Raw genomic sequence first — 21,520 nt, 5'->3', positions numbered from 1 at the left:
TGACAGCCCCTGACTGAGGGGAGGGAGGCCTTTCCAAGAGAAACGCAGGGGAGCCTGAGGGCCTTCCTTTTGAGGGGGGGGACTTTCCCCTTCTGCCAAACAGTTGACTGACAGGAAAGCCCCTTCTCACTTAAAATACTGCTCTGGCCGGGGGTTAGACACAGCCAAGCCATGTGTCTTTCTTCTTTGCAACTCTCTGCAGATTTGAGGCCACTGCACAGCGTTATTCTGCAGAGGAAGCTGGCTCTTTTGTCTCCTGTTTCATCTGCACAACAACCCTGTGCAGTAGGCGTCAAGTCTTTCAATTCAACAACGACCTGTGTGGGAAGCCTTAAATGTTTCTTCTCTACCACAGCCCTGTCCAAAGTAGCCCTTTCTGCCTGGGGAGCTGATCTTTATACTCTGCAGCTGAGCTGTAATTTCAGGAGCTCTCCAGGCCCCACCTGGAGGTTGGCTACCCCTGGGTTGGAAATATTCCTGGAGGTTTGGAGATGGGACTTCAAAATCGTACAATGCCTCAGAGTCCAGCCTTCAAATGAGCCATTTTTGCCTGCAGTTGGTAGGGAGTGGTGCAGGAGTGTTCCTCCTGGCCTATGGGTTATGGCCATCCCTTACCAGCAACTGTTTGTATTCTGGGGCGCAGACAGGCAGACCAGCATCAGTCCTGTGAGTCTGGAAAGTGCAGGAAGATCTAAATAAATATTTACAGCCTGAAACTAAATAGAGAACAAGTAAATGTCTGGAGACACATCGTAACTGAAATAGTAACTGGCAAACAACCTTGGCCTGGCAAATAAAAAAACAGTATTAAAAACCTTACTAAGATCAAGACTGCTGTGCACAGACAGTCTTCCTCTTAGGGTTGCCAGCTTCCCTGTGAGGGTCGCTACCCCACCTCCCTCATGGGGAGTCTGCTATGGGGAGAGAAGGGGAAGACGATTGGAAAATGCTTTGAGACACCTGAGGCCTGCTGGGTCACTGCGGCCCATTCCCAGTTCTCTCAGATCTCTCACAACCCTACATACCTCACAGGTTGACTATTGTGGAGAGACAAATGGAAAAGGTGTTTGTAAACCTCTTTGAGACTCCTTTGGGTAGTAAGCAATAGGGTACAAAAATCCGTTCTTCTAAGGGGCAACCATGAAAGAAGCATGTGGGCACATAACATTTTACCAACAGTGAAAATTTGGGAGACAGAAGGAACAGGGTGGACACCTGTGTACTGTGACTACCCTATGTGTATTAGAGCAGAGGGGCATTTCGGTGAATGTGGCCTAATTCACACAAGAAGGGAAATGACGCAGAACTGGGGGGAATTGGTTGCCATGTAATCTTCCCCTAAGAAGAGTCTCCAGTCTGATTTTCCCTTCACATATCTGAGGACATGGCTCTGGAAAGCTCATCTGTAACCACTATGCCACAATTCCCAAAGGTCAGTTCCTTCCCACACTCAATGAACATTCCACACCACAGGTTCTTGACACCCATATCTCCACACCCATGGCCTCATTTGTCACCATGCCACTACAACCTCCCACACAACACACATGACAACCCCATGCCCTTACAGACTGGACAACTCCTCCCCTTCTTCTTCCCACTGCTAAGCTCTAGCGCCCGTTGTTTTCTTGGAGACAACGGGCTTTGCCCCTAGTTAAGGAATAAGATTTCTCAGTAGTCTCAAATAAGCTTGGGTAATAAAGATTGATTGAGTAGTCTCAAAAGCCTTGTCTTCTGTGAACTTCTCTATGCTTTCCAGGAGTTAAATCGTTTATCTTAAAGCATAACAAATGTTTTAATTTATAGCTTCCTTGGTGCAACTAAAGGAACTATACTCAAGTTGGAAAGAAAGAACTGCTGGTAACAGTGTTGTGGTGAATAAAATTCCACCATCTGAACAATGATTGTTGAAAGCAACAAAGCAACTGAAATCTTGCACTTTCAAGAATCCAGAGATTCCCTAATGCTAAACAAAGATAAATTAGCTACACAAGGTACACAGTACAAGCAAGGAATTAATGTGTTTCCAGGGGTATATAGAATAATTATTTTCTGAAGTTGTTCCAAACTTCATGACACCTAATTTGTCAAACCAGAAGACTCTTGCAAATGAGAGAATCTGTCAAACCTTATTTTTAAAAACAAAAAACTTTTGCAGCAGTGGCAAAATGGAACATTAGAGGATATATGTGCTTTGGCACATGAGCTGCCTTAACACTGGATAATTTAGTTTGCTTGGGAAAATGGTGTACTGAAGGAAGAAGGCTGAACCAGTGTATGAGGAATTAAATCCCATTCTATTTAACGTTGCAATCCTAAAAGGCTTACTCCACTGAGCTTAGTGGAACTTTCCTCTGAGTAGACATATACCTTCTTGTCTGCTCTTAAGTCTTCTGTATTCAGGTTACCTTGGAATTACGATATGAAAAGAGCATGTTGTGATGGGTTAGCATTGAACTAGGATCTGCGAGTCTTGGGTGCAAATTACAACTCTGCTGGAAAGTTTGCCTCGGTGACCAGGAACCAGTGACTACAGTGAGGATAAAATGGAAGGGAGAGAGCAATTTAAGTTACTTTGGGTCCTCCCTTGGGAGAAATTAAATTGGAGACCCTAAAGCCTCCGATTGGCCAGGCATCAGTCTGTTCAAACGGAAACCTCGACATACCTCTACAGAGGCGCTCCTCCCGCTTCAGGGAAGAGGATGCTGGAGGGGGAGGGGGAGTGGATGGAGCGCAGCGCTAAGTCCTCTGAGCGTCCCACAATGGGGAAGGCATCTGTGCATGAGTCTCCTGTCTTGGCACACGTGTTTCCTTCGCTACGTTTCTCACCCATAGAGGAACCAAAAAATTATAGCCTCCTAGACTTAGGTTGTTATTCCTGCATCGTCTGCTCAGCCTCGGCATGACGCCGTGCAGTAATGCATTGCTCGCCCTCTGCCCATATGGTGTCCCCTTCATTGCCACTCCCTGGGGGCTGAGCGGGAGGGCGGGCACAGGAAGAGCGCCTGAGCGGCCTCGCAGCGACGCCGACGCGCCCTTTCTCCGCTCTGCCAGCTGAGCCGGGAGACGGACAGGCGACTTGGCCCGGAGCCTCCCGCCTCCGCCGCACGCGCTCCCCGCCCCTTTCGGCGTCACCGGAGCGCGCCGGGCGCGCGGGCAGGCCGGGCTCCGCCCCGCAGTGGAGCTGCCGGGAAACGAAAGTGGCGTGTGGCGGAGCGGAGTCGGGAGGGCTCGGGCAGCCTTCGGCTCTCCGGTCCGGACCCGCTTCTGGCCGCCGCGAAGCCCTTCCGAGGCACAGCCCCCTCTCCCCTGGCCTCGTGAGTGCAGCCGGGCCCGCGGAGGTGGGAGAGCGGCCACGGGGGAGGGGGGTTCCCTCGCCTCGGCCCCTGTCTGCGCCCCGCACAAGCATGCTGCTCCACGCCCGCCTTCCTCACCCCCCTTCCCCCCAGGCGCCTTGCCTTTCCGCCTCCCTGCCCCGCTGGTGGCCTTCGGCCCTCCTGCTTTGTTCTAAGGGCATGGCTGCTTTGCTTGCAGCACGACTGCGCCTCAGTGCTCCACGTCCCCAGTGAAAGAGTTCTGGGGGCCTGGAGGTCTGTGGCCTGGCCATTCTGCACACATGGGATAGTGCGCTTTTGCTGCTGGATTTCCCTCTGACCGTTTATGCACTGAGAACTTCACTGCCCCAGCTCTTGTGCAGGAGCACAAATAGGGGGTGGATGAGGCACACTGGGCCAAATGCTTCCCCATGTGGGTGCAGGAAGAGGTGGGGCAATCTGCCACGACTAAAACTCCAGCCTGCAACCTGGCATTAAACCTCCAGTGCATAAACGGTCTCTGAGACAGGATAGGCCACTTCTCAAGTACATTATCCATCTTGTGCAGAAATGCTCACTTGACAGATGATATGACTCCATATACAGTTGCTTCATGTGAGCTCTGCTTAAACTTCCAGGGTAAGCTTCCAGGGTCTGAGTTCTAAGCAGGCAACAAGTTCTGCTGAACTCCCTGATGCTTAAGCCTGAGCATACCTGCTAGAGTCACGCTATCACTCCCCAGGCATGCTCTTCTTTGTCTTCTGAGGTGCACTCTTGTTACCTGCCAACCATGTTTGCTTTTTCAGCATATATAGATGTGCCGAAGAAATTCTCTGTATCACCTTGTTGCTCTATCTGGTATTTCCCATTGGTTGTTTTATGTTTCTAGCCCCCCCCCCCCTCCATATATCTTTTCCTGTCAAGTTAATCCAGTTGATTGTGTAGCTTTTAGCAGTAATCCTTCCTGCTGTGATAAACCTGAAAGCAGTTATGGACCTGTCTTTTGTGAAGTGATTGTTCTATTCTCCAGCAATGACTCTATTTACACCAATCCACTGAAAGAAACTGAGGAAGGCTGCAATTCTAGGGACACTTTACTGGGAGTAAGCACCATTGAATCACATGGAACTGACTTCCAAGTAGATATGCTTAGATTGTTCTCTTTATTACAGTAGCTTTCTTTCCTTTTGGGAGGTTAAACATTTCACTGGGATATGTTCAGAATAAAGTTTGAGACCTTGCAAGTTTATGTATAAATTGCATTGGTCTTTATATAATTGAATAGAACTTCTTGAGCGAATAAAGCCTTGGGCTCAATGCCACCTTTGAGGGGAAATTGCACTGACTTTATTAGCTAAAAGAGTACCACAGAAAAAGTTGCCTTGGAATATTCCAGTCTTGAGTTGGTTGGTCTCCTTAGCATTAGTTGGCACTGGAATGCATGCTTTTTTAACCTGGAGACGGATATTCCTGTTTTGAGTCTTGAGATGTATAGCAGAAAGGGGTGCATAGAAATATTTAAAACAAATACATAAACATTTATCTTAATGTTCTTGGTTTTACTACTGCTGCAAATAAACACATTTGGATTAACTTTCGTCAATAAGCACATACCTGTGGTTATTTGAATGGAAGACAACTCTGAATGTATGGACACCCCACCTCCTAATGCTCTACACAAAAAACTTTTTAGTATTGGATGCAACTGCAAAATTGGATGCAATTTTAAGATGATTGTCTCTGTTTTTTCAATGATATATTTGGGGAAGAAATTAGTTTGCTTTCAAACCCCCTAAATAATGCACATTCAATCTACTTTCAGTGCATTTTGCAACTGGATTTTACTGTGTGAAACGGTTAGGTCAACTTGTAAATGATTGCAGAGGTGCATTGTGAAAGCACTAATAAGCACTAATAAGAGCTTTCTTACCTCATTCTGAGGACACCCATGCAGCATAGGAACTGTTATATTTTCCTAATTCTCTAGAAGTGTTATATATTACACAGCCTTTGAGTAGTTTTGATTTTTTTAACCATAGCCTCTAACTGCACCCATGCCAAAGTGATGGTTAGAGGTTGTATTATCCAATTATATAGGAAATATAGGAGAAGACTCTTGCGAGTCCCTTGGACTGCAAGGCGAACAAACCGGTCAGTCCTAGAGGAGATCAACCCTGACTGCTCTTTAGAAGGCCAGATCCTGAAGATGAAACTCAAATACTTTGGCCACCTCATGAGAAGGAAGGACTCCCTGGAGAAGAGCCTAATGCTGGGAGCGATCGAGGGCAAAAGAAGAAGGGGACGACAGAGAATGAGGTGGCTGGATGGAGACACTGAAGCAGTAGGTGCAAACTTAAATGGACTCCGGGGAATGGTAGAGGACAGGAAGGCCTGGAGGATCATTGTCCATGGGGTCGCGATGGGTCGGACACGACTTCGCACATAACAACAAATAGGAAATATAGCCAGTTTTCTTTGTATAATCAGGTTTGATTTATATAATAAGAACCAATCAGACATTCATTCTTCCTTTGCAGGTTTTTCAACAACAAAGGTGCCTTCTAAACTGGTTTTGTGTTTATGGTTCATAAGTCCCTCCTCCTTTTTACTTTTCTGTGATCCTAAGCACTCTCACAGCCCAATCCAGACTTCTGTGTACAATAGAAGCCAGTCCTACTGATCTCATTGAGTCTTGTTCCCTTGTAAATATGCATAGGATTGTGGCCTGAGTGCATTGCTTTAAATTGTAAGGCTTAAAGTGATACATATGAGTTGGAAACTAATTACTTCTTATTTCCCTGCTTGCAGTGAAAATGAAGCGAAGACAAGAACCTGACTACTGCAGCCCACAGAAGAGGCAGAAGAAAAGGGTAGAGGAGCTTGGTCTGACTCTCAGCTCCACATCAGATGATGAAACTCAGCTTAATAATCATGCAGCTCAAGGTAAGGTTAGAAATGGTACTGATATTCAGAAGAAGTCTCATTGGGACTCTTTGTGACAGATATCTGGAACTGTGTACTTCCAAAAAGGAGATAAGAGGGTTCCTTTAAAAATGTTTTTGGTTGCTGTCTTTGACTCTGTTTCCACTGTTTGGTTAGTGCAGATTTCAGTTAGCTCCATTTGCCATTTCTATACCTAGAAAATTGGTATACCAGTAAGAAGGCTAAACTAGAATTCTTTTGCCTGCCATGTGTTGGAAGGGAGCTTTTTGGTACAGAGGAGCATTCAGTGATGTGAGTTTCCACCTGCATAAGTGGTGCCACCCATTTAGCGAGAACTAAGCCAGCAGATGTAGATGGAGTACAGCAATCCTCTTGCTAGATCACTGATGTTTTCTAGCTTTAATGGTGACCACCATAAAATATAGGACAAAAAATTAAGATTGTATAAACTCCTATGCATCTTTACTTGGGAGTAAGTACCACTGAACACGGGTGGATTAACCAGATTTTTCTTTCTTGCTTATCCAAGAGCTGCATTTCCAGAATCATCTTGGCTGCAACACAAGGTTGCGGGAACATAGTCATGCTCCCTAGTCAGAAAAGCCTACATATACACTCCTGCTGATCCAAGCTGGAGTAGTTCATTTCCAAGCAAATATGTATAGGACTTGGGTATTAGTTATTATTGGATTTGTTACCCACTGCTATTGGCAAACTGCCTCACGGTGGGTTACAGAATAAAACCCCACATAAAACTATTATATAACCCATTAAAACATAACAAATCCTGGTGGCAATAAAATCCCCTACCTTCCCACCACACAACTAATTCCCTCCCGGTGCATCATGGGGGGGGGGGAGATCAACGAATGGCGATGTTTCATTTCGGTGATGATCTGGTCTAATGTGGACTCACCTGGGGTCTCCTGGAGGGACCCATGATCTTCCATGCCATGGCCTCAATCATAAACCTGGCAGAAGAGCTTCATTTTACAGGCCCTGCAGAATGCTCTTCTGGGAGCTCATTCCACCAGGCTGGGGCCAGGACTGAAAGGGTTGAGGTCAGGTGGGGTTCCCTTGGTTGAGGCCAGGTGGGGTTCCCTGGGGGCCATGAATCACCAACAAGTTGGAACCTGCAGAGTGTAAAGCCCTGTGGGGGGGGCATAAGGTGAAAGGCGGTCTCCCAGATATGTGGGTCCCAGGCCGTGAAGGGCCTTAAAGGTCAGAACCAAGACTTTGAACTTGATCCGGATTACAACTGGTAACCAATGCAGCTGCCTCAGCATAGGCTGGATATGGATCCTCCAAGATGTTCCTGTGAGGACCCTAGTTGCTGCATTTTGCAGTGAATCCATTGACTGTGAAAAAGTGACTCCACTTTTCCTGATTCCCTGGAAATTGCTACAACAAAGCGATTTTGGCGCTAGTGTTGCAGGAGTGTTGCAGATTGCTCACGGCGTCATGCGGAACGTAGTTTTAGTGGCGAAAACAAAATGCAAGACTAGTGCTATATTAAAGTTGTGCGGAATGGCCCCTTGTGTTTGCGGATATATTGTGTGGATATATTCCCAGCCAACATGATTTTAGACTGAGGAAGACTCAAGAGGGTCAGTTCTCCAGGAGAGAATGTTCTCTGGTTATTTCACCCACACTTTCATTAAGGTAACAATCTACTTCTTAATTAGCTAGCGTTATCTTCTCTGTTCAAAGTAGGTTACCCTGGGCAAAATGTCTGCTCCACCCTGGAGTGATCACAGGCAGAATTGTTCCTAATTGGGATGCTTCCTTCTAGGGCACCTTGCCCTGTCAGGCATCTTGCCTCTTGTGAGCTCGGAGAAATGGGCTGTACATATCAGACTGAGCCTCCAGCTTTCTCTCACAAGCTCTGTTCCCTGTCCTTCGCCCTTTCCAAGCAACTTTGGAAAGTGGCGTGCCTGAACCCAGTGCCAGGATACCAGCTTTCCTTCAATTCTGGCAATGTTCATTTCTGGTTGTGCTGGACTTGGTACAGACCTACCGCTGAATCAATCAACATGTGGGTGGGTGCTATTCTTGGCATTTTGTGTGGCTGTGTAGTTCTGGAGGGCCACCTCACACAACTCAACTAAAACAGTGGGATACTCAATTGAATGGAAAAGGGAAAGTCCCAAGAAAACATTATGATATCTTCTCTGAATGTTCAGGTCACAACTTTACCAAGTGGTCACCAATGCTCACTGTAAGTTAAGCCAGGCATGTAGAAGAAGAGTTGGTTGTTATATGCTGCTTTTCTCTACCCAAAGGAGTCTCAAAGCGGTTTACACAACAGACACCCTATGAGGTGGTTGAGGCTGAGAGAGCCCTGATATCACTGCTTGGTCAGAACAGCTTTATCAGTGCTGTGGTGAACCCAAGGTCACCCAGCTGGCTTTATATGGGGGAGCGCAGAATCAAACCCAGCATGCCAGATTAGAAGTCCACACTCCTAACTACTACACCAAACTGGCTCCCTTGTAGATGATTTTGGTAGGCTGATTTTGACCTGTCTCCTAAACACTAAGTAGTTAATTTGTAGAGTCCTGTCGGTTATTGCCCCCAGGCTGGACTGCTATGCTATCATGGTATTCTGTCCTGCCTTCTTCAAGGTACTTCAAAACAAACATTTGATTCTCATTATATTGTGGAGCAGATTATCCTTGATGTTGAAAACATGAGTTTCTCAGGCTTTTGTGGTTATATCTAGACTAGGCTTTGCCAATTTTTCTTTGACTCTAGGAGTCAGCTGAAAAATTCAGAGAGGTATGCAGTTTATATATACATTCTGTAGGTTATGCAACTATGCAGATCTTGCAATTTATGATTGGATGAGAAGGATCACAGTTTTTCCTTAATGAAGAATTCTTCACCAGCTCAGGTTCAGCCTATTCATCTTTTGGTGCAGTAGCCCTTTTATATCAGGGAACAGAATATTATGTTGCTTTAAAAAGACCAGGAATAAAGTCTTATTTCTTGGAGGGATTAAAGACCTGTTGTATCATCTGAGCAAGTCTTTACACAGGTCTTGCCAAGGGCAAGTGCTGTGGGAAGAACTCATCCCTTGTAGACCGAGGAGGTTTGAACTCATTCCATTTGTTCTTTGTATTACTGAGGTTATGTTTACACAGCTATGCTTTGTGTGCTGTTTACATTGATGCCAATTTATATCTGAACATTGTCACCTTGGGTCTTCAACCAGCTTTCATGGAACATAAAATGGGGTCAGAGATCAGCTGGTGGCACTGAAATTCTCTGCTGCTAATTTCTATTGAAGAGAACTCATGAATTCTGTGTAAGAGATGTAAGATTTCCAGAAATGTTGAAGCTGTGGGGGTGGGGTGGGGTGGGGTGGGGTGGGGTGGGGGTGGAATTAGTAGAGGTGGGAAATGTAACATATACAATATCTATTTATCAAGTATAAACTTATTGTTTTAACAACATAAAATGTACAATTTATAATTTAGCATTTAAACTGTACTCTGTTTGCATATTTATAGAATTTAGTTTTAGAAGTGCCTTTGTGTTTGATGAGCAAACTGAGTATACCCATTACTAGAGAGAGAGAGAGAGAGAGAGAGAGACAGACATACAGACAGACAGACTAGGGGTGTGCATTTGACTCTATCAGAGCTGGAAAAATATTTTTTTTAAACCTTAACACTTTTTAAAATGATTTTTTCAGCTGTTCTCTAGCTTTTTCTCTGACAGTCCTGCAGGAATTTGAAGAGTTCTGTGACTTTCAAACTGCAGCGTTGTTGGAACTTAAACTGAGCTGGGATCTAAACAGGGTAAAAAAAGGGAGAGGTTATACACGTTTGAAATAATGAAGTAGAAAACTGTAAAACCAGGTGGAAAACAGATATGAGCACTTGAAATTGTTATTCTGGTGTTTAATACTTTTTTAAAAAGGATACAATTCATGTCATTTTGAGGAGGGTTAAAGAGGAAAGAGACTTGGCCTTCAACTTGCTTCTATCCTTATTGTTAATTTGTGGGTTTTGGTAAATTGGTTGTGGAGCTATTACATTTTGAATGGTACCTGTGGTGACTTTCATTGCAACCAAATCTATCATATGGGTTATCAGATGTGTAGAAGATTAATATTGAACTGGCCTCATCATAAAAGCTTTTATAGTGGATGCCGTTGGTCATGGCTAATATGGAATGGAATGCTTGTGAGGGGCACCATTTTGTTCACTGATAACATTCATGTCTGCCAGACATTTTCTCCTGGTCACCCAATGACCTTCTTGTGAATTTGAATGATGTAAGTAAGTTGTTCTGGAGGGCTTGTGAAACAGACCTGTTCTGCTAGGCCTGTGGTTAAGGCCTAAAGATAACATCAAAATACTGCTGGCCTCCCTGACCAAGAAGAAGAGGATGAGTTGGTTCGGATATGCCGCTTTTTCTCTACCCGAAGGAGTCTCAAAGCGGCTTACAGTCTTCTATTTCCCCTCCTCACAAAGGACACCCTGTGGGGTGGGTGAGGCTGAGAGAGCCCTGATATTATTGCTCGGTCAGAACAGCTTTATCAGTGCCGTGGTGAGCCCAAGGTCACCCAGCTGGTTGCGAGTGGGAGAGCGCAGAATCAAACTCAGCATGTCAGATTAGAAATCCGCACTCCTAACTACTACACCAAACCCATCCAAGCAAATTGCACTAAGATCACACTTATGGCCTCCTTTCTCCATTCCCTGGAACAGGAGACAGATTAAGCATACTGGAATTGTTTATTGCTTTAAATAGTGATAACTTTTATTTTAAATTGAAGGATTTGACATTTTATTATATTGTATTTTTAACTTGTGTGAGCTGCCTTGTGCTCGCAGGGAAGGATGGCATGCAAATACAAAAAATAAATTAAAATTAATTTCCAGCCATCTATTGAGCTGTGAGGCTATTATTGCGGCACACTGACTGAGAAATCCTCGTTCTTCTCCCTGTCCATGATCAGAGTCTTCCACCACAAGCAGCAGTGAGTCAGACAGCGAGAGCAATGAGAGGCGACCCGGCATTGGCTCTTTTGGCAATGACTTTGGAGCAGAATCTCTCGTGGAGGGCACAAGCTCCCGCTTCGCGATGTATAGCAACGTCTCCCAGAAGATCATGGTAGGTCAAAGTTTCTGCAGAAGCCCAGCCCAGCATTCGGTGCTGTCTGTGGTGTCTGATTCCCTTGACTGTACCTGCTAGTATCCCCAAGACTGTTTCAGTGTCCCCCCCCCCCAAAAAAAAAAAAATGCGGGAACTGCATGATCACGATCATGTTGCAAACTAGAGAATGTGGTTGAATTCTAGCTTTGTTTTTAAGAGCTGGATTCTGTCTTTGGCAGCTATGGAAAGAAAGCTTTAAAAGACAAAATAGTGGTTAATTGTTTTGGATAGACATTCAGTGGCCAGAAGATAAAAAGTATTCACTGTGCATACCACCCAGTACTACTTGTGGGCACCAGTCTCTCCCTTGTCACACATGCTGCCCCATCAAACGTCACCTTACTTTTCCCTAGTCATTCACAAGTGTCGGGTATGAAGGAACAGGAAGAAGGAGGAGGACGGAGGAGGAGCTGGTTCTTATATGCTGCTTTTCTTACAATTGCCTTCGCTTTCCTCTCCCTCCAACAGACACCCTGTGAGGTAGAAGAAGAAGAGTTGGTTCTTTTATGCCGCTTTTCTCTTCCAGAAGGAGTCTCAAAGAGGTTTACATTCACCTTCCCTTTCCTCTTCCCACAACAGACACCCTGTGAGGTGGGTGAGGCTGAGAGAGCCCTGATATTCCTGCTCGGTCAGAACAGCTTTATCAGGGTTGTGGTGAGCCCAAGGTCACTCAGCTGGCTGCATGTGGGGGAGCGCAGAATCAAACCCGGCTGGCCAGATTAGAATTCTGCACTCCTAACCACAACACCAAGCTGGCTACACCTAATAGGGATGCTACAGGTGGAAAAGCTAGGTGCCGGTATCACCTCCATAGGCACCCACAGTTCTAGTGCTCCTGGGTTCTCTGGGCGTTTGGCGTTTCAGCCTTGACTATTGTGTTTTTTATTGCCATCACAGAAAATGGGTCCCTCAGTATGCTAACTGTTTTAGAGAGAGGATTTCCTGTCTCCTTCCCAGCTTTGACGTTGGTATTACAAGTAGGAGTATAGGGATCTTGGGCTAAACAAATCTGCATTATAGTTCTGTTACCCAAATAGGGACTTGCTTTCCTTTGAAGCAAAGTGGAGGATCCCATACAGCTGTTTATGTTCTCATTCTGTGTCCTTCTTATTCTCTTGAATGCCTCTTACATGATTTAGGCTATCAAAATTTCAAATGAGTACCTTGTTCAATGGCTCTTTGAAATACATTTAAATATAAATGAACTCCTAGTTTCGGGTGTTGAAGTCATATTGCTGTTTGGTACCATGTGAGTATTGTAAAACAAATAAACATATGAATGAAGTGACCTTTTAGAAATACAGAATATTTTGTTGCAAGAGAGTGTGGGAAATTTCAGTGAAGCATGATACAGGCTTTATTTTGTCAGAACCTCTGAGTTGACTATTACAAAATATTACAAAAATAAATCTTGCATTTATTATAACATGTCCCAAGCTTCCTGTGATTTAAAAGACTCATTTTACAGCTGTGTTATATGCAGATTACATCAGTTGTACAAAATGCAAGCTGGGAAGGTGCAAAGATAGTGGAGGCCGTTGAGAACGTGATTGCAACGCTTCTGCCCCCCCTCCCCCTCCTGACCCTGCTAGGTTTTCATCTTGGGTTACAATCTTTTCATTGTTAATACCTGGGTAGCAGGCAGGAAAAGATGAAATGCTCAATAATCACTCATTGAATTTCCGCATATCACAGTGATGCAGGATCCTTGTAAGAAAAAAAGGAGGGGGGGGCAACCTGTTCTTATGGCTAACACAAGTACTTGTATTTGGATGAATATTCCAGTTGTCTCTAATGTAGTTCCTCTGAGTGAAGAACTTATATGTAAGAGTAACTTCTAGCACTATTTTTTTTCTTTTTAACTTGCTTCTGTTGCACTTCCAGCACAGTTCTGAACACGTGAGGTAGGGTTTCCTAAAGAGGCCTGGGCAATTGCTAGGAGACAGGCAAGTCCCTCCAAACTGCTTTTGTGTTTGCATGCATTTGGGTTGATTAGCTGAGGACCCAGGGTAGCAACCACCAACAGTTGAGTTACTGAGTCAGTTGTGTTCTTCCCACTGTATTGATTAATTTGTTCTATTAGTCAGCTAGGGCACCTTTGCAGTATATTGAAGTAGCTTTTTGTTCTTTGAAACACAAAGCACAATCCTGGTTGACGAATCTGTTATTCCTCTATTCTAATTTCTCTCCGCGGCCCTCTCTTAGGGTTCAACATGAATGCTGCCAAGGAAAATCGTTGATATACTTAAATGCTGAAATAATCAGCCATCTTTCCTGTGTTGCCTAGGGTGACATGCAACAAATAAGTAAGAACATTAGAACCCAATGCACAATAAAAGCACAACTGTAAATTGCAGGTTACAAACATGAGGAACTTTCAGTTCTTATACCAAACTGTGGTCTTAATAAAATACCACTTCCTAAAAACCTTGTAGAGGAGAACTCTTGCATGCATCTGTAGGGAGGCTGTTGCAGAGAATGGGAATAAAAGAGGCCCAACTCTTGATCAGTGAAGTGTGAAAAGAGACATGATGCAAGTTAGGCTTTCCCTTCAGTCTTCAGCTGTTTTTGATTCTTCTGAGTTGCTGCTGAGGAATAGAGGTTTTTTTTCCAGCTCCACAAAGGCAGACTGTGATAACAAGATCCCTGTTACAATTCTTTTGTTTTGTGCAAAATGCAGCATGTTAGATCTTAACATGGGGTATAACATGGTGGTTTCTAAATGTCTGCTGTCCAGAACCCTTTTCATGTCAGTTTGTTTGCTGAGGAACCCCTGCGATCTCCAGGGAATTACCGATGTGCCTACAGTTTGCATGGCCACCATGATAATGTACCATAGAATATATCCCCAACTCTTCTGTAACTACACACAGTGATTGAGAGTCATTGGCAAACTGTCTTGCAAAGAAGTTTGTCATTCTTGATCTGTTACTTAATACCACAGTTAAACTTCCAAGAATCCCATGGGATGCATTTACTAAAAAGTACTAAAAACTACTGGCAGACATAATTCCCTCTATTTCCTGCCTTGCCAATGCATCTAAACTGCCCTGTGAGAGAGAAGAGAGAGAGAGAAGAAAAAAGAGGGTGTCTGAACATCCTCTCTTGTTACAAGCTTCTGATGCCAACAGTCAGAAGCCCTTATACACCAACATCTGGTGGTGGGAGTAACTAATGACTCCTTGGCTCACCACAGTTTGCTCTGTTGCAGTATTACCTGCAAAGGATTTAGTTTCTATGGTTCTGGTTTTGTGATAAGAGGAATGAGCTTGACAGGGAGCAAAGAAATTCTCCTGTGAGCTGCATTAAGTCACTCAGTACTTTGTAATCCTTAGTCCAAAGCTATGTAATTTCCTCTCGGCCTAAGCATAGACAAAAGTGTGTGAATTTGCAGCCAGGTGTCATCAGAATGTTTCTTGTGCATTGCCCCACAGGCTAAGATGGGATTTCGAGAAGGTGTCGGTCTTGGAAAGTACAACCAAGGGAGGCAAGAGATCGTTGAGGCCTCGCAGCAGAAAGGAAGAAGAGGTTTGGGGCTGACTCTGAAAGGCTTCGATAGAAAGTTGACCATCAATTGGAAAGAAGATCCAAAGGTAGGAATAGAGGGATCTGGTATGGACCTCTCCCGCTCCTTGCTCATGTGATGTAGTTTCAGAGTGAATGGCTGGGAAATCCATGTGGCAGCTGACTTCCAATTCCCAGGATGCTGGCTATAACAACAACAACAACAAAAAGTTACTTAATTAAAATACACACTAACATTCTTTGATATCATTATTTTGAATCCCCAAGACATAGACTGTTTGGCTAGGCTTCCATATATCATTGGATATCCATTTTCTTGGATGCTTTAGGATGCTTTGGGCTGATCCTGCATTGAGCAGGGGGTTGGACTAGATGGCCTGTATGGCCCCTTCCAACTCTATGATTCTATGATTCCATCTGGTTGGAATGAATGGCCCTCGATTCACATTCTTCTCGTCATGTATTTGCAGGTGACTGCTTATGAGCAAGTGGACTGGTTCCCAGAATGCACTACTGAGATCCCAGATGCTGAGGAAATGAAAGACTGGATGATAATAGGAAAGGTAATTAGACTATGAAACCAGAGAAAGAAATGTAAAGACAAGAGCACTTGAACTCTAAAGAGTGGGGATAGAATCCCTGAGGTGCTAGGTATGGATTTCTGCAGACAACCCTTGGCTTGGCTGCCTTTCTACTCACAATCTTGCAGGAGAGAAGGAGAGCAACTTTCACCCACCTCTCACAGCAGTTCTCCCTTCATCCCTCATGATATCCCTGAAGGTCTGGCGATCTTTAGGCAGGGGTCACAGTTGGAGGAGGGGGCTAGGCAAGTGTTCTGGGAAAGTTCACGTTTATGCACTGTAGTTCTGCTCATGCTGCAGAAGATCCCAGTACAATTTGCATACATTACCTTAGGTAGAACTACAAAATAAGGTCAACTTTGCTCAAAATAATGTTAATATGTTTGAGTAAACTTGATTAAAATGAGATCCATGTACTGAATGACATGTTAAATCACCATGTTCTTTTCAAAACTAAAAACATTTATCCCCTGCTTTTCCTCTTGGTCTGAGGCCATGCCAGGCCTTTGTTGCCTGGGGGGATGGCAGGTGGGGGAGCAGCCTGGAGTGGCCTGCTGAAGCCTTAGTGGGCCGCTAAAACGGCCACCGAGGCTTCAGCAGCCAGTGCCAGGCCTTTGCGTTTGGGGGGGAGGGGCGGGGGGCTGCTTGGTGCAGCCTGCCGAGTCTTTGACAGGTCATGCCAAACCTGTGTGTTTGAGGGGGGTGGGTGGGTGGCTGTCTGGCACGGCTTCAGCAGGCCACACCAGGCCTTTGCGTTTGTGGGGGGAGGGCTGAGAAAGCTGCCTTCCATGGTAGATTTGGGCTCTATTAGGAACAAATGACAGGTTTTTCCTCTCTAATTACATGTTTGGACCTGGTTCAGGTTGTTCTAATTCCATTCATTTTTGGTCTGGCAACTTCCATGGTCATTTTTGAGTTTGTGACCTGTTTTCAAACATTTAGCACTATTTTCTGATGAGTTATGCCTGCCATTGCGGGTAGTACAGGAGTTTGTCTCAAGATAATCTGGGCCAGGGTATTGCCCTGCCTTTTATTTTGAGCTCTGGAATTCCCAAAATCATGCCCAAACTGCATTTATGAGTCTCTCATCTTTATTATCTATTGAATTACATGTGCCAAAAATGGACAGTCAGGCCAATTCTTTTATAATTATAGAACATTAAAGGTAACAGCAAGTCAAACAATGCCAAGAGTCCAAGGGTGGGCAGGAGCTTCTGCCTCAAACACCAACAGTTCCAAACAGGAAACTCCCCCCTCCCCCCATGCCAGCGCCTGTTGTATTTACAGCTGCAACGGGCTTTGATTATAGTTTTGTATAACATTCTGTCGGTATGTTTTACAACGGTTACACTTTGAAAAGCAGCAGCGTAGTCAGAATTGTAAACAGCAACAGAAAGCAAAAAATATTCTTGGATGCCAGCAGTTTTTTCTTAATTATCTGCTGGCAATTGCTGATGTTCTGTTGTGATACTTTATACGGAGCTTACCTTCCCACTTTTGCTTGAGATGCAAATATGCCAACTTTTGCCTCTGCTTGGGGTGTGAAGATCTCCAGCTGTTCTTGGATAATCTACTGAAAATCAGGAGAATTTGCCTTAGAGAAAGAGTATTCTTTGAATGCTTTTTAAAAGCCCAGCCCCCATATATGGGGAAGCTTCAGGTTGAAGAGGATGTATGGCACACCCCTTTGGTAAAGTGGATAAGATTGTGTTGAACTATGAATTGGGAGGCACAGGTTCATATTCCCACTTGCCATGAAACTCATTGGTTAACCTTCTCAACTTTCCTGACACATTTGGAGATAAAATGGGGAGTGGAGAATCATGTCTTGTCCTGAGCTCTTTGAAGGAAGGGCAAGATAAAAATGTAACAGTTCTCTTCACTGTGACTTTCTACTCTGACAGGCGGGGGCCTGGATCTGCATGCTAGTATCTGCTGCCAGCATTTGCTACAAGTGGGAGAAGACCACTATGCATGCAGAACCCTTGGTCACAAGCAGTTTTCTCTTTACAGTTTAGTCCCAGTCCTGTTATGGCGTTCAGCAGCACTTCAACACAGAGCCACCTTACAAATGATTCTGCATCTTTTAATAGTAATAAAATAGGCTGCTGCTTAAATTGGAGAAAATCTTCTTTTGTTGTGTCAGTTGTGGCAGGCATTGGTGGGGTTACTGAAACTAGCCTTTTCTGTACTGGACAAAGTAAATTGTGCCAGCATTGTTAGCGAACAGAGTGCATGTTGTAAAAGATTGGAATGAAATCTGGGAGACACGTATTCAAATTCCCATTCTGCCATGGGAGCTTGAAGGGTGATCTTGGGCCAGTCACACACTCTCAGTCTAACCTACCTCTCAGGGGTTTTGTGAGGGAATATGGAGAACAAATTGGGACTCTTTAGGAGGAAGCTGGGGCATAGCTGAAGTAAATAAACAAGGAGGACAGAGCTTCAGTCTGAGCAGGTGCTATTTGCTCTGTTGTGTTGGCATCAGCCTTTATTAGAATCCAAGGATTGGAGAAGTAGATGCTCTCTTTTTATTTGCTGTGTTTTGCTTTCCAGGCACAGAAAGAAGCAGCAATGATACTTCCTTGTTTTGCTGCTCCATGTGCCATTGAGAAAGAATTTGTGAGGTTGATTCTAGATCCTGGATTCTTTTGTCTGCAGCGTTCACCTGTGTGTGCTGGGAGATGTCTTGGCTGTGAACAGGGCAGCAGGTTCAGTTCATTGATTCATGTTTTCTCCTTTTTGTTATGTAGAAGAAGCTGGTAATTGAAGATGAAACAGAATTTTGTGGAGAAGAACTCCTGCACAATATGCTGCAGTGCAAGGTGAATGTCCTCTGTAAGAGGGTGGTGATATAACCAAAGAGAGAGATCCTGCTCAAAGACAAGCCTTTGTATTCTTTCTTCCTAAAATAATGATCTGGGCTAGAAGAAATAATTTTGGCTTCCTTTGTGGTTGCCCCCTCAAGTCTTCTGTAGCATGAATACATTTTCTACTGACAGTTTAATTATAATTGTTGTTGATCTTGGGCTGTGGAATGATTAGACCATCTCTGCTTCTCATAACTAAGTGGCTGTACTGGCTGTACTTCACTAAGGCCAAAACAAGATATTTGGAGCTTGAAAGTATCCTGCCTGGTTGCGTCTTCCTTGTCAGAACAGGCCCGTTCCTTCTTTTTATAGACCATGTTCGATGAGCTGGATGGAGAGGAGATGCGCCGAGCACGTACAAGATCCAACCCCTATGAGATGATCCGGGGAGCCTTCTTCCTAAACAGGTCAATGGAAGTTCCTTGCTTTGCAGCTCTTAGACCCACGTAGACCAGGCTCCTAACAGGTGTCCATCTTACTTTCACAGAGCTGCGATGAAGATGGCAAACATAGACTATGTTTTCGACTACATGTTTACAAATCCCAAGGATTCTCATGGGGTGAGGGTTTCTCTATATTTCAAAATCACTAGTGCCTTTGAATGAAGAAGTGGGTGGGAAAATCCTCATTTCTCATTTTCAAACCTTTGGTCCAGGAAGTAGCTGGTGGGTGTAATTATTGACTTGGATGGCTGGAGGCTTCTGTAAGGGTGCTTGAATCTCTTCTCCTTTTGCAGAGGCCTCTGATCAGGGAACACGGTGCAGAACTCTTGTATTTTGCTGACGTCTGTGCTGGTCCTGGTGGCTTCTCAGAGTATGTCCTCTGGAGGAAGAAGTGGCACGCAAAGGGCTTTGGGATGACCTTAAAGGGACCAAACGACTTCAAAGTGGAGGATTTCTATGCTGCCTCCAGTGAACTCTTTGAACCCTATTATGGTATGTGGTACGAGCATAAACATGAAGCATGTTCAAGCCTAAGCATGGATTTCATGTTCAGTATGAGCAGAAAGACTTCTGTGTGTTGGGTAGTAGCCTTATTGCATCCGTAATGGTTTTGGGGACAAGCCTGGAGGTATTTTACATGTTGTCTTGTATGTCAGGTGAGATTTCGCTGCCGTTTTTGGTACTGTTGCGTGAACCGCTTCAAGCCCAAAGGGGGAGGGCCGTATAGAAATTAAATATTCTGTTCTATATTCTAGTCAGGCAGGAACCAGACTTGTGGCCACTTTATACCATTTCTGTACTATAATTTGGGGGGGGGGGGCTGTGGCTCTCCAGATGTCCATGGACTACTATTACCATGAATCCCTGCTGCCACGGCACTCCCTGGCACAGTTTGGACACTCCGTGGCATAATGGATGCTGTCCACCTAAAAACTGTCAAGAGGATAAAATATGAAGAAGCAGCAACATTTTACAGTTCCAGAATCACAATGGGCAGCATCTAACCTTTGGCCGGAGGAAGCTGTTCCCTCCTGAGGAGCCTTCTATTAAATTGGGGCTCTTCCATTGGCTGGGGAGCCTTTTAAGTTTGGAAGAGGCTGTTTCGGCAGGAGACGGGCTTCAAACCGCTAAGTAGAGTAGAAGGTGCAGACCAACCTCTTAGAATGCTTTCTCTGAATTAAAGGCTTCATAAAATCAAAGTGGTAGGAAAGCTTTAGAAATTATTCTGTGGCCAGTGACTGCAGGGACATATTATACCCACAGGTGAAGGAGGAGTTGAGGGAGACGGGGACATCACCCGTCCTGAAAACATCACCGCCTTCCAGAATTTTGTGCTGGACAACACAGATCGCAAGGGGGTGCACTTCTTGATGGCTGATGGGGTAGGCTTCTCCTGTTTTTACCTTTTGCATGCTGAGTCACTAAGACTAACAGCAATCCTGCTTTGTGCATGTGGTGATACTTCATTCACTGTAAATGTGGTGGTGCCCTGAGCTCATTGGAAAAAGAGTTTCTGGAGATGATACAGAGTTTAGGATGCTGGATGAGCCAAGTGCTAGAGCATCTGCTTGGCATGCAGGAAGACCCAGTTCAATCCCTGGCATCTCCAGTTTAAAAGGACCATGCAGGAGGTGCTGTCAAAGGCCTCTTCATGAGGGCCTGGGGAGCTGCTGCTAATCTGAGTAGACAACACTGACTTTGAATGGACTGATGGTGTGATTCAGTCTAAGGCATGTGTGCATTCATGTGAGACTATGGCTTGGGAGACCCAGATCTGAATCCTTACTTGGCCGTGGAAGCTGGTTGAGTGATCTTGTCTCATTCACTCCTTTTCTTAACCCTACCTCACAGAGTTGTTGTGAGGATAAAGTGATGGAGAGGAGAATGAGGTTGTGTCCCTATTAAGGAGGAAAGCGGAGTATAAATATCAGCAATTTTCATGATCTCTAATTGTTATACCTGTTACACCGTGAATTCTTTTGCAGTTATTTATTTTAGGTACAGACTGTATACTAATAATGAGCAAAAGGCTCCACTTAGTTTTTACAGCAACAAAACTGTAAACTTCAGAGTTCCCCTTCCTGTGGTGGTGGTAGTGATTTGGGAATGAGGATTTAATGATAAGGTGAAATGAATTATTTATTATACAGAATGGGTAAATTTGTTCTAAGGATTATTGTTCATTTGATCTGCATTTCAGGGCTTCTCTGTTGAGGGGCAAGAAAACATCCAAGAAATTCTAAGCAAACAGCTGACACTTTGCCAGTTCCTCACAGGACTCTCTGTTATACGGACAGGTGACTATAGCGCTTTCTTTTCCTCTGTCTTCCTCTCTTGAAGATGTTTTGTAAGAGATAAGGTCCTCTTGTTCCCATATTCTGGTCTTTATCCATTATAGCTGGCATTCCTTCTTAAATAGGAGCCGGATTATCTACCTCAGTTGAATGAGTTTTTGAAAATATTTGGATGCTGGGGTGGAGGGACATTTGACAAGGACTGTGGCTCAGTGGTAGACTATCTATCTTGAATTCAGGTTGTTCCAATTCCATTCCCCAGCTAAAAAGATTGGGCAGTAGAATATATGAAAAACCTCCACTGTAGACTCTGGAGAGCAGCTGCCAGTCAAAGGCAATAGTGACTTTCAGAGGCTGATAGTCTGACTGTTTATAAACATGTAT

The 21,520-nt window shown here is 44.5% G+C and overlaps 1 protein-coding gene across 2 annotated transcripts in view; it reads left to right on the top strand.

The window, feature by feature from the left end:
- Nucleotides 1-3,116: 3,116 nt before the first annotated feature.
- CMTR1 (cap methyltransferase 1) overlaps nucleotides 3,117-21,520 on the top strand; it is a 43,306-nt gene continuing 24,902 nt past the window's right edge. Inside the window, exons 1-11 of one of the 2 annotated variants that reach the window (XM_077342180.1) lie at nucleotides 3,117-3,317; nucleotides 6,123-6,257; nucleotides 11,227-11,381; nucleotides 14,858-15,016; nucleotides 15,419-15,511; nucleotides 18,283-18,354; nucleotides 18,712-18,806; nucleotides 18,887-18,959; nucleotides 19,136-19,334; nucleotides 20,106-20,224; nucleotides 21,043-21,139. In XM_077342180.1, the coding sequence (XP_077198295.1) occupies nucleotides 6,128-6,257; nucleotides 11,227-11,381; nucleotides 14,858-15,016; nucleotides 15,419-15,511; nucleotides 18,283-18,354; nucleotides 18,712-18,806; nucleotides 18,887-18,959; nucleotides 19,136-19,334; nucleotides 20,106-20,224; nucleotides 21,043-21,139 (1,192 nt within the window). In that variant the 5' untranslated portion in view covers nucleotides 3,117-3,317; nucleotides 6,123-6,127. Of the gene's footprint in view, nucleotides 3,342-6,122; nucleotides 6,258-11,226; nucleotides 11,382-14,857; nucleotides 15,017-15,418; nucleotides 15,512-18,282; nucleotides 18,355-18,711; nucleotides 18,807-18,886; nucleotides 18,960-19,135; nucleotides 19,335-20,105; nucleotides 20,225-21,042; nucleotides 21,140-21,520 lie in introns of both variants that reach the window. The other variant, XM_077342189.1, reaches the window with a different exon arrangement.

The sequence above is a fragment of the Paroedura picta genome, chromosome 1 (genome assembly GCF_049243985.1).
Source record: "Paroedura picta isolate Pp20150507F chromosome 1, Ppicta_v3.0, whole genome shotgun sequence".
Classification (NCBI taxonomy): domain Eukaryota; kingdom Metazoa; phylum Chordata; class Lepidosauria; order Squamata; family Gekkonidae; genus Paroedura; species Paroedura picta.
This window is presented reverse-complemented; position numbering and strand designations above follow the sequence as displayed.